The 15824-nt window shown below is 32.2% G+C and overlaps 1 protein-coding gene across 1 annotated transcript; it reads left to right on the forward strand.

Annotated features, from left to right (window-relative positions):
* Nucleotides 1–10029: 10029 nt before the first annotated feature.
* Nucleotides 10030–11217, forward strand: LOC132626991 (cysteine-rich receptor-like protein kinase 15; the record flags this gene model as incomplete). Its single annotated transcript, XM_060342034.1, has 2 exons — nucleotides 10030–10247; nucleotides 10333–11217. Coding segments are annotated over 2 exons (327 nt in total), but the record flags the coding sequence as incomplete, so codon positions are not given.
* Nucleotides 11218–15824: the final 4607 nt, after the last annotated feature.

Below are 15824 nucleotides of genomic sequence, written 5' to 3' on the forward strand. Positions count from 1 at the left end.
TTTACATATGTTATACAACTTTATAATTAAAATTTAAATATTTACTGACTAACAGCAAGTCAGCAATACAGAATAGTATTTTTCGTATACATATATATATATAACTTACATATATATATGTATAACTTAATATATATACTATATATATGTATAACTTACATATATATATGTATAACTTAATATATATACTATATATATGTATAACTTAATATATATACTAAATATATGTATAACTTAATATATCTACTATATATATATACTTATATACTATATATACTTATATATGTGTATAACTTAATATAAATATATAACTTAATATATATATACTATATATACTATATATATGTACTATATACTATATATACTTAATATATATACTATATATATTTATATATAATATATACTATATATACTTATATACTATATATACTTATATATGTGTATAACTTAATATATATACTATATATACTATATATATACTATATATACTATATATATGTACTATATACTATATATACTTACTTATATACTATATATACTATTTTTTCTATATATACTATATATACTTATATATGTTTAAGTATACTATATAACTTAATATACTTATAAGTATATTCTTAGTATATTTTAGGTATATTCCTAACTTAATAAAAGTAAAAATATGAACACAAGTAAATAGAAGAAAGCTCAATGAGTCATATATTTTATTCATTCTTGGATAACATTTATTTGTAAGTTGTATTTTTTTTTAACTTTCAAATAATACATGAGTTGTACAAAAATAGTAGAATAATAAAATCACCAATTTTGAACCATTTCGTTAATTTCCCCCACATCATATTCGGTCATGGAAATATCTTCAAAGTCTTCCATTTGGTCCGGTCCACTAGCTATCAAATCTTCAATTTCTTCCTCTTCGCCTTCCTCCGCTTCTGAGTTTTGGTTGCGTCGCTCCGATCTAATCCAATCTCGAATGCACACTAGTACTTGCAAGCTAAAGCCGGATAATGAATGTCTATGGTCTCCAATTTGTTGTCTTCCTTGGCTAAATGCGCTCTCCGAAGCCACGGTTGATACTTGAACCGTAAGGATATCTCGAGCCATTCTTGAAAGTACCGGATAGCTTGCCTTGTACTTCTTCCACCATGCTAAGACGTCCACCTCATCCAGTTGGCTGATATCCACATTTGGCTGCATCAAATAAAAGTTAAATTCATCAAAGTTTGCAGTAGCAGAAGAAGTTGGCTGTGAATGTAAAACTTTTAAACCCGACAAGCCCTTTTTGCTACTCTAAGAAGTAGTAGGGCGTGGAGTAACGGGTGTAGCACGTTCTTCCAAACTAGAATAATGAGTAAAAACTCTTCTAAACTCATCATCAATAGCGAGATCGGCTTCAACTAAAGATGGTTGAACTCCCTCTTCAATTTCTAAAAATGTATAAATTTGACTAACCAAATTTTTAGTATAAGACACTTTTAAACAAGGATTTAAAAGGGAACCCAATATAAATAAAGTTGGGATGGGAAAAAAATACTTCTTAAATTTGATTATCATTTCAAAAATAGTCACTTGATAATCGGGTTTATATTTATACTCTTGTAAAACTCTAGCTAATTCCGCTAAGTAGGCTAAAATTCCGGTTACCGTGGGATAGCATTGTCTAGAAAAAGCAAGAGTTGCATTATAAAAAATTTCTAAGAGTTCAATACATTCTTTAACATCTTCCCAATGCCTAAAAGTTAACCAATCCTCACTATCAATATTATATTTGTTGTGAACTTGTTGTATGGGAATCCTATACTCATATGCTTGTTGTAGCATAATGTAAGTGTAGTTCCACCTAATCTCAATTTCTACTTGAATTTTCCTAGGTCTAAGGTTATTTTCCACACAAGCATTCTTAAAATCTCTAATTCTTCCCCTATTAGCATTACAAAAAAGAAACGCAACAGCATTTCTAACTTTTTGAACAGAATCATCAAAATGCTCAAGACCATCTTTAACAATTAAATTTAAAATGTGACAACTACATCTTACATGAAAAATATTTGTTAGAGGAGGATTTATTTCTCTTTTTAAAAGACCAATTGCCTTTGTATTATTAAAAGCATTATCTAAAGCAATACAAAGTGTTTTTCTATAAATGTTAAAAAATCTCATTATAGTAGACATTGAATCGGCTAAAAATTTTCCATCGTGACGACCTTTTCCTTCGTCGTATAAAAAAGCTATAATTCTTTTTTGCATAACCCAGTTGTCATCAACCCAATGACATGTAATAGCAAAAAAATTTAAATGGTTAATACTAAGACCCAAATCAGCAGTAAGACAAACATTACAATTTAAAGAATTAAATACATGGCGCAAATAAAATCTATATTTTTTAAACAAATCTATAACATCGGCTCTACAAGTACTTCTAGGAATACCCTCAAATAACGGGTTATAACAACGTTGAATGTAAGTAACAAACCCCAAACCCGAGGGAAAGGAAAATGGTAAACAATCATAAGCTACCATTTTAGCTATTTCTACGCGTTCTTTTTTCTTGTCATACTTAAAATTTCTACCGGTTCTTGGGTCTATCGTCATTTGAATCCCCCCCCCACATTTGAACCTGTTTGCTCTCCCCAAATATCCATATGTTTGGTTCTCATATGAGCATTTAGTGTATCCGTTCCACCATCCTTACCAGTTCCTTGCTTAAAACTAAATACTTGTCCACATATATTACATGTAGCTGATTGTTTTTCCCTATTCTTAGTCATAAATTTCCAAACTTTAGCTGTTGGCTTACGAGTTCTAGGCGGTTTGTCTTGTGTATGTGATTGTGCAGGACATGTATCTCCTATGGGATTTTCGGGGGGTTGTGTTTCATCATCATCATCTAAGTCTTCATTAAAAGTGTCGGTAAAATGTTGTTGCATTGCCTCATGACCTAAAAGTGGATTATTTCCACCAACATCAATACCTAAATTAGGTGTTTCTTCCACAAATGTTTCCTCATTAAGCGCACCCCTAACAGTACGACTACTACTACCGGCACCACGTCTTAATCTCTTTGACATTATTAAATAGAATTAATTTAAATCACAATCAAATAAATCACAAGAAAATAAATTACAACAAAATAAATTGCTAGAATTAAATTGCGAAAAATAAATTGCTAGAATTAAATTGCGAAAATTAAAGATAGAGTTGGAACGAAGGTACCAAATTGCCGGATTAATTTCCAACAAAGTGAAGGCGGCTAGAATTGCAAATCCACCAAAGCTACTTAGGATTGTTGCAAAATCACCAACTCCACCAACAATATTATAATTGCAAAATTAATAATTGAAAGTTGAAACTATAATAAGACTTTGTGGCTAATTATTGCAAAATAACTATAATTGAGAGATTGAGATTTGAGAGAAAGATGAAGAAGAGTGAATTGATGTGAATTAAAATGAAAAATGAAGAAGGGTTTATATAGGGGTGGAGGATGGGTTAAAGTGTTAAAAAAAAAAAAAATGGGGGCCAAAAATTAAGAAAATGACCGTTTGGCAACGGCCATTTTTGCAAATGGACCGTTGCCAACGGTCCATTAACAACGGCCCAACGGCTCTTTTTTTTATTTTTTTTATTTTTCACCGGTTAAACCGGTTTAACCGGTTCCGGTTTCCAAAATATTGGAACCGGACCGGTAAACTAATACACGGTTAACCGGTTTAACCGGTCCGGTTACCGGTTAAAACCGGTTATAACGAACCGGTTGCCACCTTTAGCTCGAAGTGAAATTATCGTGGGTCATTTGCACGATTGTCCTTCAAAGGCACTGGTTTTTAATTTTTGACCGTCAAATTGGTGGTTTTTAATTTCTGTCCTTCCCTAAAAATCTCTTGGTTTCGGTTTCAAATCCTCACTTAGTTAAAAATAAAAAAAAAATCACAAGGTAGAGTTTTGCCTTCACCAGAAGAAGGTAGAGTATTGGGATTTTACAAACTTCTGCCTTGTGAATTTTTTTTTTAGACTGAGCGGGGGTGTGAACTCATAACTCATGGGTTTTTAGGCGAAGGACAAAAATTGAAGATTTCAAATTTGAGGGACAAAAATTAAAGACAGGTGCCTTTGAAGGACATTCCGCACAAAAAAAATGAATTTTTTCGGGTTTATATGTTTTTAGGATAACAATTTAGTAAATGGCCTTGTATATTTTTATTTTCCATCTCTTTTCTGACATTATTATGCCACATCTTTTTTTTCTGAGCCTAAGGTCTATTGACACCTAATTTTGTCCCGCCTCTCCTCCGAAATACCTATTTACACTTCGGGTATTTCGAGAAATTGAAAAATATGCATTTAAGTTTTACTATAATTATTATTCTTTTATTAACACCCACGTTTTATTATTCTACTGCAGTTATTATTATCATCATCATTATTACTATTATTATTATTATTATTATTATTATTATTTATTATTATTATCCTCAAATTATCATTTATTACTGATTGTCAATTATTATTATTCTTGTCATTTCCGTTATCATTATTATTATTATTAATCGGTATCATCAGTGTTATTTTGTTATTAATTATTAATCATCATTATCATCGTTGTTTTATTATTGTCATTTGTTTTTATCAACAATCATTATTTATTATTATCATTATTATTTTTTTTTTATTATTATCAGCAGTATTATTACCGCTAGTCATTCGTTACGGTTATTTAGTATTATTGAAACTGGCATTTCTCGGCATTTTATCAACTTCCGCATACACATCACACTTATTTCGCACATTTAAAATGATAGCGTTTATTTATTGTTAAAATATTATTGCACGGTCATTGCAACAACATATAATTTATTATCCGGGTCTTTTACAATTGCACATTTTCGTACCAGGTGATATTCTGGCACCCTTGGTACATCGTTAATCAAAATGAGTCTTTTATTCAAATTTAAAAGCCAAATTATTTCTTGCACTCGGTCCGCATTTTTGACTTACCGGACCCCAAATCAAAGTCCGATTAACTCCTAATATTTTTTGATTAGCCCATATCGCTTATCTTAATTTTTAGACTAGTCCATGGTTCAATTCACTAGTCCATTATTTTAATACCCGGTCTAAAAAATTGACCCGGTCCACAAATGGACCTGATCCGACCCATCTTCCATTTAAAATAAGGGAAACCCTCTCTTCCTCTCTCTCCTCCATCGCCACTCCACATCACCGCCGTCTCCACCACCCGCACCTCTCCCATCTCCCCCTACGCTTTCTTCCTTCCCCTTCCCTTTCCCTTTACCCCCAAACCCTAAAGCCGTCGCCCATCCTCCCATCGCCACCCCACTGTTTCTCTCTCCCACGCCTCCATCCATGCCCATACTTCTGACACACCCATGCGTCTGTCACACCACTTCACTTTGCTCCCCACGCTCCCTTCCTCTGCAACCCCCACTTCCCCTATTCGTCTTGTCCCCCCCGCTCCTCTCTCTCTTCCTTTTCGGACGAAAACCCTAGTTCAAACCTAAGATTGATGTTATAAATAATGTTTTCCCAAGTCAGTAGCGGGGGGGAGTGAAGAGATTCCCGAAGAGGAAATTCGGAGCCATACAAAATCCCTTGAAAAAAATTGAGTTCTTTAGCCCAAAAAATTCTATAGAAATTGAAAGCTTTCGTTTTTGTCGCTAAAAAAAAAAACCTCCTAAGCAAAATTTCAGTTTTATCAGTCCTTTTTTATCTCTGGGAATCGAGTTTTGAAGTGTTCGGGTGTGAATCGAGGACTCGTACCCACTTCGCTGCACCCGAAGAAGCCCAATGAAACTCTTTATCGAGTCAGCCCTATCAGTTGCATAAAAAATAATGTTGGGCCGAGGCCCATACGGCAGCAACAGTCTACAGCGGAAAAAAGAAATTTTGGGCCAAAGCCCAATAAGCATGAACAGTTCGCAGCAGCTTTAAAATGGGCTGAGCCCATTCCCAACAGCAGCAGTCCTAAAAAATGGGCTGAGCCCATTTAACTTTATTTATGCCTCTGCTTTATTTTATGCCTTTAACTTGTATATTATTTGACTAACACTTTTTCCTTATTCTGTTGTCCCTTGGCTTAGATGAATTATTGGAAATTAGTATGGATAGTTTAGCAATGGGTAGTTAGATTAAAGAAGATTAACCATCAATTCCATAAGTCTATTTTTTTTATGTGTTAAAACTATTTATAATGTCTAATATTATTTTATTTGGAATGATTGATTTGCAAAACAGCACGACTTTATATTTCGAGTTAAGAGAATCATATTTTATTCTTATTATCCTAGAAAATTCCAAAACGTCACTAATATGTAAACATAAATTCAAGTATATTTTATAAATAGCTCTTCAAGTTTGAATCAATCATAAAATTTTAGCGAAGCACAGTTAATAAGAAGTAATGAAAAGGATAAAGAGAGTTTTTATTAGCTATTTTCGTATTTTTATACTCCTAAAATTAATCAATATCCTGGCATTTCAGTTATTTCAAATATTTATTAAACATTGCACAAATTCACATTTTTTCTACTTATATATTTTAAGCAATCATATTTTTTTAAATAGCATTATTATCTAAAGTTTCGCAACATTTATAAGTTTATTTTAAATGGCATTTGAAGTTTCCTTTTATGCAAATTATTATAATTTCTACAAATCCCACTCTAAATAGTATTTTTATTTAAAGCCCTAGCAACTTTTATAAGTCTTATTTTAAAAGGCATTTAAAATTTTCTTTTTATGCAGATTATTATATTCTTTCTAAATCCTATCTTAAGCAACATTCGTATATTTTCTTAAAAATCTTAGCAACATTTCCTAGTCCCATTTCTTAAATTTCAGGCATCTTATTTAAGCATTAATTAATTAACCTAAGTTTGGTCGGATAACCGTAAGTTAACGGATTCTAAAGGATGCCTAACCCCTTCTCTTTAGGATAATATAGAACCCTTACCTAGAATCACATTGGTTAAGCAGACTATTCACGGAGGTTTAGTTAGCTTTACGTTAGTTAATAATTAGGTGTCCTAATTCACCGTTAAAATTAATTAGGTGGCGACTCCTTAAAACAAAAAATAAATAGGAATCACCAATATGTGGTACTCCGCTCTAACCCGGTTAAAATGGGGTATAACAAGGTCTGCATACATCTTACCCTCTGCAAACCCCACTTGTAGCGTCACACTGGATTTGTTGTTATTGTAATTTAGTAAATGACTTTTTTTTTTTAATTTCTCTTACAACTTATGGATCATTTAGACCACGGTTTGAATATTCTTTTTGGGCAAACTGAAATCCTTTTGAAAAAATGATAGATCACGGTTTAAATTTTATATAGAAAATATTGTACAACAATTTAATATTTTATTTGCAAGGTTAAGCAATATATAAACAAATCCGACATCTAATGTTATTTGAAATACTAATTTTCCAAAAAGCTATAATTGCAAAGGCTAAAATTTAAATAAATGATGCCTAAGAAAGAAAGATTTACGTAACTAATGAGCTGAAGAGATTCAGGTCATTTGCACGATTGTCCTTCAAACGCACTGGTCTTTAATTTTTGTCTTCGCTAAAAATTTCTTGATTTCGGGTTCGAACCCTCGCTAAGTCAAAAATTAAAAAAAAAAAAATCGCAAGGTAGAGTTTGGATTCGCAAGGCAGACTCTCCCTTCAAGCAATTTTTTTTTTTTTACCTTAGTTGGAATTTTACAAACCTCTGCTTTAAGGCCTAACTTTGCTACAAACTTCTGCCTTGTGATTTTTTTTTTTAAATTTGACTGAGCGGGGTTTCAAACCCAGAACCCATGGGTTTTAAACGAAGGGAAAAAATTAAATATTTGAAATTCGAGGGGTAAAATTAAAGACCAATGCCTTGGAAGGGCATTCCGCACAAAAAAAAAATAAGAGGAGCCCCGATAACAAAGTATGTTTTCATTATGGGCTTAATCCTTCGACAATAGTAGGCCCAAATTTTTTGGGCTCGAAAAGTTTACGTGGTCGAGGTAAAATTTATTAGGATCGTAAGATTTGAGTGATGATGATCTTAAGAGTATGCTAAAAGAAGGTGATTTTGATGATGATGGAGCTCTTACTCAGATGGAATTTTGTGTGTTGATGTTTAGATTGAGTCCTGAGTTAATGGACCAATCTCAGTTTTTGTTAGAAGAAGTTCTTCATCAAGAGCTCAAAGATTTTGACTTGTCATTGTAACTTTTGTCTTTTATACTTACCTTTAATGTAATACTTTGCAAAAACATTTACAGAAAGTTGTATCTATGACGAAACAGTCTGTTTATTCAGTTCTGTTCATTGAAACTTCCAGATACTACCAAATCTTGGGTAAGTGGTACTATGAATCTTCAAGAGTGTAGGGAAGCATGCTTGAAAAATTGTTCATGTATGGCTTAGTCAAAATTAGATATTAGAGGACAAGGAAGTGGATGTGCCCTTTGGTTCGGTGATCTGATTGGTATCCGGCAGGTTTCAAATGGTGGCCAGGACCTTTATATATGGATTGAGGCTTCAAAACAAGGTGCATGTTGTAAAAAAATCTTTTCTTTTTTCCTTTTACTTTTGTAGATCTTGTGTCAATCTGTTATTATACTAACTTATTTTTCTCTTTAATAGCTGGAAGGCATGTTGTTAATGCAGTCTTAATTAGTCTAATCACCGTGGCTGTGCTTTTTGGGTTGGTTTTCTTTCGCTACTATCTTTTTCGGAGGAAAACGAAGGTTAAAGGTGTGCGCAGTAAAGCTAATTCATTTGTAAAAATTTTTGTTACTCTCTTGGTCTTTAAAGTCTTAGTATGCATTTGTAATTCTTTTCCTTTTTCTCTGTTACTTATTTGCTTGCATTCATGTGACTGTTATAACTGTTGGTTCATATCATCATCAGCAGAATACTTTAATCTGTGAGGTCGTTTGGTTCACAGTAGGGGCCCGTTTGGCTTAGCTTAAAAAAGTAGCTTATATAAGCCAAAAAAAAATTGGGCTACCCCAACTTATTCTTTTGGGCTTATTTTAAGCACAAAATGACTTATAAGTTGGCCAGCCAAACACTCAAAAAAGCTGAAAACAGCTTATAAGCTATTTTCAGCAACTTATACGCTAAGCCAAACGGGCTCTTGGACTAGAACTTTACTGATGGAATTTATATTCTTATTTTTTAAATATTTCTAAGCCAGGATCCTATTCCAATTAATTTGAATGATGTTTTACCAACATCCACCTTCTTGGTGTCAAGGATAGTACTCAGATGAGATAACTAGACCAGTGAAGGCCCCCAAGAAGACCTAGAGCTACCGTTCTTTGAATTGGCAACAATGGTTAATGCTATTGATAACTTTTCATCTAACAACAAGCTTGGTGAAGGAGGGTTTGCACCCGTTTACAAGGTACACTTCCAAATCTGAAAGTTCTTGCTATGTTGCTCGGACTCTTCAATGATATCGATGGGTGCGTGTATGATCCTCCCAAAATAGTGAATTTTTGGAGCGTCCGACATGGTTGTGCCGATATTTTTTGAGAGTCCGAGCTATATAAGTTTCTCGTTCTCTCTCCTAAGGGCTTGGGAGTCGGTATGTGGTGAGACATTGGATTGAGACATTCATTTTGTGTTTTTTAAGGGAACAAAGAATTCTCAAGAACATAATATAACCTAATTTTGGGACCTTGCCTGTGAGCTTTCTGTGATTGATAACTTTCAGGGAACACTAGTAGATGGATGGGAAATCGCTGTGAAGAGGATTTCCAAGAGTTCTGAGCAAGGATTGAATGAATTCTAAAGCTAATAGTAAATCTTCAGCACCGTAATCTTGTAAAGCTTGTCGGAAGTTGCATTGCTGGTAAAGAGAAGATGTTGGTCTATGAATACATAGCTAATGGGAGCTTGGACTCTTTTGTTTTTGGTTTGTATCTTGAGGCTGGAATCTACATATGCTTATGCATTTAAGTTAAAAGAATTGGACTAGCTTAACTCTGAACTTCCACAGATCAAACAACGCAGACGTAATTGGGTTGGTCAAAGTTCTTCGAGATCATTGGTGGAATTGCACGTCATCTTCTCTACCTTCAGCAGGATTCAAGATTGAGAATTATTCACAAAGATCTCAAAGCAAGTAATGTGTTGCTTGATTCTGAGCTGAATTCGAAGATTTCAGACTTTGGTTTAGCGAGAATCTTTCAAGGAGATCAGTGCGGAGACAACACAGAAAGGGTTGTTGGAACTCTGTAAGTTTGTTTAAATAGGCCATAAATTATATCACTACTATATATCCATCTCTTTCATGTAATTTTGCTTGTTGATAATTTGCAGTGGCTATATGGCTCCAGAATACGCTCTCTATGGTCTATTCTCAGTAAAATCTGATGTCTTCAGTTTCGGCTTGCTATTGTTGGAGATAGTAAGCGGCAAGAAGAATTGATGCTTCCATCATCATCATCATGGTCTTATAGATACGTAAGATTGAAATTTCAGTTTCTTCTTTGTTTGAATAATTCATAAGTGGCACCCAAGGGTGCGGCCCAGTGGTCAATGAATTGGGTTGAGAACCATGAGGTCTCAAGTCCAAATTCCAGCAGAGAGAAAAACACTAGGTGATTTCTTTGCATCTTTCCTAGTCTTGATGAACAGAGTTAGCTGATACCTGTTGCTGGTGGGAGTTGGCAGGTATCCCGTGGAATTAGTCGAGGTGCGCGCAAGCAAACCCGAAAACTACGTTATCGGTAAAATAATAACATTAATTATTCATGAGTGGGGAACTTAGTTAAATACTGACATATGGATTTTTCTGTATTGCCTGTTCAGGCATGTAGAATGTGGACAGGAGGGACACCCCTCGAATTAGTTGATTCCTCGCTTGAGTACGAAACGAGTTCTATGTCGGAGATATTGAGGTGCATTCATGTAAGTCTCTTATGTGTCCAGCAGAGTCCGGACGATAGACCAAATATGTTGGCTCTGGTTCTGATGTTGAATGGAGAGAGTACACTACCACAGCCAAAAGAACCCATTTTTTTGAGAGATATGATACCAGCTGAAATTACTTGTATCAGGTCGTCTGAGTATGAGGACTCTTGCACTGCAAATGAAATTACATTTTCCTCGTTTGGGGCTCGTTAGAGAACTTCTAACATTATTAAAGCTTATTTTTTCGCATTTTACTTTATTTGGTAACGATGATGACATGAGTTGAGCTTAAATAAAAGCAGTATGGATTCATATAGTCGATCCCAAGTGATATCCAATTCCAAATACACCTTGTAGTTGGTGGTGGTCGTTAAGCTGGCCACTGATATCTGGAAAAAAAATCCCAAGTGTATTCCAACTCCAAATACATCTTCCCTTTATTAACACTATTTTTCTTGGTTTTCATTCTGCATTGTCCTAACAACTACTTTGAATAATAGACCATTTCTATTTTTTTCTGTTGAATTTTAGTTTCTTTAGTGGCTACATCAAGAAAATTCAATTTCAACGACTTTTTGACTCTTATGGCTGAAAAAGTAGAGTAGGTGGGGATGGTTTTAAATTTTAATCATTCGTATTTGAAACTAGTAGATTTTTCCAAAGTGTTTTGAAATAAAATGTATATATTTGAAGTTATATAAAATGTACGACAAGTCACAATATTTAATAAGTCAAAATAATTAAGAAATGTGATTAAAAAATCTGTTTGATTCTCCAAATAATAATAGTTTCACATAAATTGAAAAAAAAAAAATATATGTTTAGGTAGTTTCTATGCAAAAAGAGCTTTATGAAATAGGCCTAGTCAACGTCTAAATGCAATGAATTTTCTCTTCTCAATTTTTTCTCTCTTGTTATTAGAGGTGGACCCAGGATTTGAAGACGACGGGGGCACCACCAAAGGCAAGTTAGTCGAAGAGATGTCACGCAACACCATTTTAAGATTTTACTAAAACATCCATAGAACTAATGTACTAGCGTATAAATAAAAACTAAATTGTATCTACATGAAACTCGTTCCGCGGACTGGTGGTGTGAGCTCCCCTTTACAAGCAATAAGTTGTCTGTTTGAAACATGCCAACAACACCCTCTTTTTATAAATTTTTTCCAACTTGTATCTGGACACGTGCGTTGCACGTGCATTTCATGATAATTAATATAAACGTTTTAACATAATATTATATAATATTTATTATATTATCATCATAAAGAAAACATATATTGAAAATTACTTTTGGCCGAATGCAAAAGAATATCCTTCGTATCCAAATTTGTGATAGTTGAATTTTTGGGAAAAAGCTTTTATAGTACATCTTCTGCTTCATTCGCCATTATAGTAGCCATTATAGTATGTAGCTGTGCACACGTCAAATTTTCTCGCCTTTTATTGTAGATTAAAATTGGCATAACCTATTTTCATTTGTTTGAAACCCACCATTTTGTTTACCATCATGTGTTGTTTTATTCATATTGCTAATTTTATTATAAAATTTAATGCAATAAAGTAATATTTGAACAATTTCTCTATTTTATCGTTCTTCCAAATATTCAGTTTGACAGCCCTTATTTTTTTTCAACAACTCACTATTTTCATTTGAATATGGGTAATGTTGGCTATGATTAAAATACTCACATTCTACCTTGTCTTTAAGAAATTATAGTTCCTTTATTTTTTACAGTGAACTGCACAAAAGTTCGATGAAATATATCTTCCTTAGGATGTTTATTAGATTATTGTTAAGTTCATAATGTAAATATGCAAACAAGCGATAGTAATTTATGATAAACATAGTTAACAATTATTGAAATAATTTTTTAAGTTAACGAATCTTTAAAAGTTTAATGATCAATATGCCTATACAAGAAACATTATCAAATAATAACATTGTAGTTTGTTTCTTCCGTTAGGAATCATATCTACCTACAAGTAAATCATATTGAAAAACTAACTATCATATTGAAAAACTAACTTTTCTCCTAATTTTAGTATCATGAGGAAAACTCATGTAAATCCTTAAATTTCAAGAATGTACATAAAAATAAAAAATATATATAAAAAAGAAGAAGAGATAAACATAAAGGAGATGTAAATAGTTTGTTTTTAAAAAGGGAAATATAGTTTATAATTATGGTCATGAAATGACCCATGCAACAAAATTGTCAAAAGAACATCTTAAGATATACTTTGAACTTAAACTCTACACCTCATATCGTACATTCAGAAGAAAAAACTGTAATTGTGCAAGCTACAGATGATTTTGTAGTTTGTCAACAAATTAAAGTAAAAATATTGTGAACTTGCAAATAATTACAGTTTTGTCCAATCAAAATTATTTAATTTATATATATATATATATATATATATATATTACATAAAACATATTAATAAAAATGAATGAACAAGCATATGAAGTCAGGCCTAAGTCCATCGATTTGGCCTTTCCAAAATCCACATCAACACTTTGCAATAATATGTAGATCGAAAAAATGAGAGTAAAAAGCACAATAAAAAAATAAAAAAATAAAGAATACTTCAGCAAGAAATTCAACCATAGAATTCAATCCAATATCAAGATGAAGATCATTTATAAGGAGTTGATTCATTAATTTCAAATTCTATGTCAACTAAAGAGCATCAATATTATCAAGTAATAAACATGTGGGGAGAAAAAGATCTGGTAGTACGTGAAATGAATTAATATATCACCCAAACCCCCATATTTGGAGGATCAAGAAGAAATATATCAGTATGAGTAGCGAAGAAAATGGTATTCCATACATATCAGTTAAGGCACAAAAGCACCACGGAAAGATATTCGTGAAGAAGACATCAAAAAATAAATTTGGAAGAGATCGAGTAGACTATCATACGTCCAATTATGTTAAGCGGATTTGTTGTCTTTCTATTGCTATGTTAACAAATGATAAGTCTCCTTATATAATATAACTATCAAAAAGATCGGTCTGACCCTTGAAATTTACTAAAAGCTTATTAATTTCTTGACAATTAAAGACTTTAAATAGAGACTTAAATAGGGATTAGGGAGGAAGGGTAAAAGAACCAAATAATTAATGATTTTGGTCAAACGAAAGGGTAAAAAGCAGAAACTGTTGGAGAAATGATTTTACATTTGCTTGTGAACGTTTGCTATATATGTTTGTATATCTACAATCTGTAATATAAAAGTGGGAAGGAGTAATGGAGTATTAAAGGAAAATAACGTGAAAATAAATTAGAGTAATGGAGTATTAAAGGAAAATGAATAATTTACTGAACGTGGACACTTTAGCTTAGAAGGGGAGAAGTCTTGAATTGTGATTAACTAGGGAATTTGTCCGCGCTTCGCATGTAATTTATAAAAAATAATTTTCAAACATATTTTAAAAAGTCTTAATTCTTTTCCTCTAGTCTTTGAATACAAATAAATAAGATTTCAAGTTTTAACCAATATTATTAGTATGATATTAATTAGTCTTGTATTTCTCCAAATTTTCTTTGGATTTTTAATCTTCTCGAAATACTTGATTTTTGAATAAGTTGATAATGTGAAGATTATATTTCTATAAGGCATATAAATAAAGAAAAAGATATCAAGAAATGTTAACTTTTTTATGTGCATGTATATGCTTAACTTAAAATATGAATTTATCTTTGAACATTTATAAGTATCTAACCTTTTTTTTATTTTTTTATTAAAGAGTCATTCAGTGTTTCATAATTTTCACCTTCTTAAAATCAACAAAGAAAACCAACAACAATAAAATAAATTAAATTTTATAAAATCTCTTTTACCACTTCTTCCAACAGTTAACAAATAATTAATAGAGAGTCATAAACATCAAAATATTTTTCGAATTGAAAATTTTTGTAGACAACAATTTTCACCTTTTTTCGTTCGCCGCATATTGCTCACTTTAGACATAACTTAAGAGCTCCTTAAAATAAAATAAAACTATGAAATTCATCCCGAGTGGTGTAAATCACATTACATATAGCTTCTATTTTCAAAAGCACTAAAAACACATACCTTTGTACAAAACTCACAAAAGTATGTTGTAGCAACAAAAAGAAACCATAAATTTAATTGCTATTCTAGCTAGCTTTCGTTTTCTTCATCTACATCCGCAAACTGGCAAGAGGTTAACTAAACATACTAATTAAATAAACACAAAAAATTAGATTTTTATAAATTTAATATATAAGCAATTATGTTGGGGAGGGGGGGGGGGGGGGGTGTTGGGAGGAGGACAACAACCTTAGAATTAAAACATTCAAAATAACTAATGAAATCTCTTTGACCACTTCTCCCAACAGCTAACAAATAACTAATTGAGAGCCACAAACATCAAGATAATTTTCGAATTGAAAATTTTGGTTCTCGAAATTTTGCAGACAACAATGTTCACCTTTTTTCTGTTCGCTGCATATTGGTCGCTTTAGGCATAACTTAAGAATTCCCTGAAATAAAATAAAAATATAAAATTCATCCTGAGTGGTGTAAATCACATTACATATACCTTTTATTTTATTCAAAAGCGCCAGAAACACATACATTTCTACAAAACTCACAAAAGTACATAGAAGCAACAAAAAAAAATATCATAAAATAATTGTTGTTCTGGCTAACTTTCATTTGCTTCATCTACTTCTGCAATCTGACAAGAGGTTACCTAAACATATTAACTAAATAAACACAAAGAATGAGATGTTAATATGTTTAATAAACAAGCAATTATAGGGAACCCTAAAACACATAAATAAATATTAAGAATTATAAAAAGCCAATAAACTACTAGAGCGGCAGTTTCTTGCACTGCACTTATAACATAATGCCTC

Source organism: Lycium barbarum, chromosome 1 (assembly GCF_019175385.1).
Source record: "Lycium barbarum isolate Lr01 chromosome 1, ASM1917538v2, whole genome shotgun sequence".
NCBI classification, from domain to species: Eukaryota; Viridiplantae; Streptophyta; class Magnoliopsida; order Solanales; family Solanaceae; genus Lycium; species Lycium barbarum.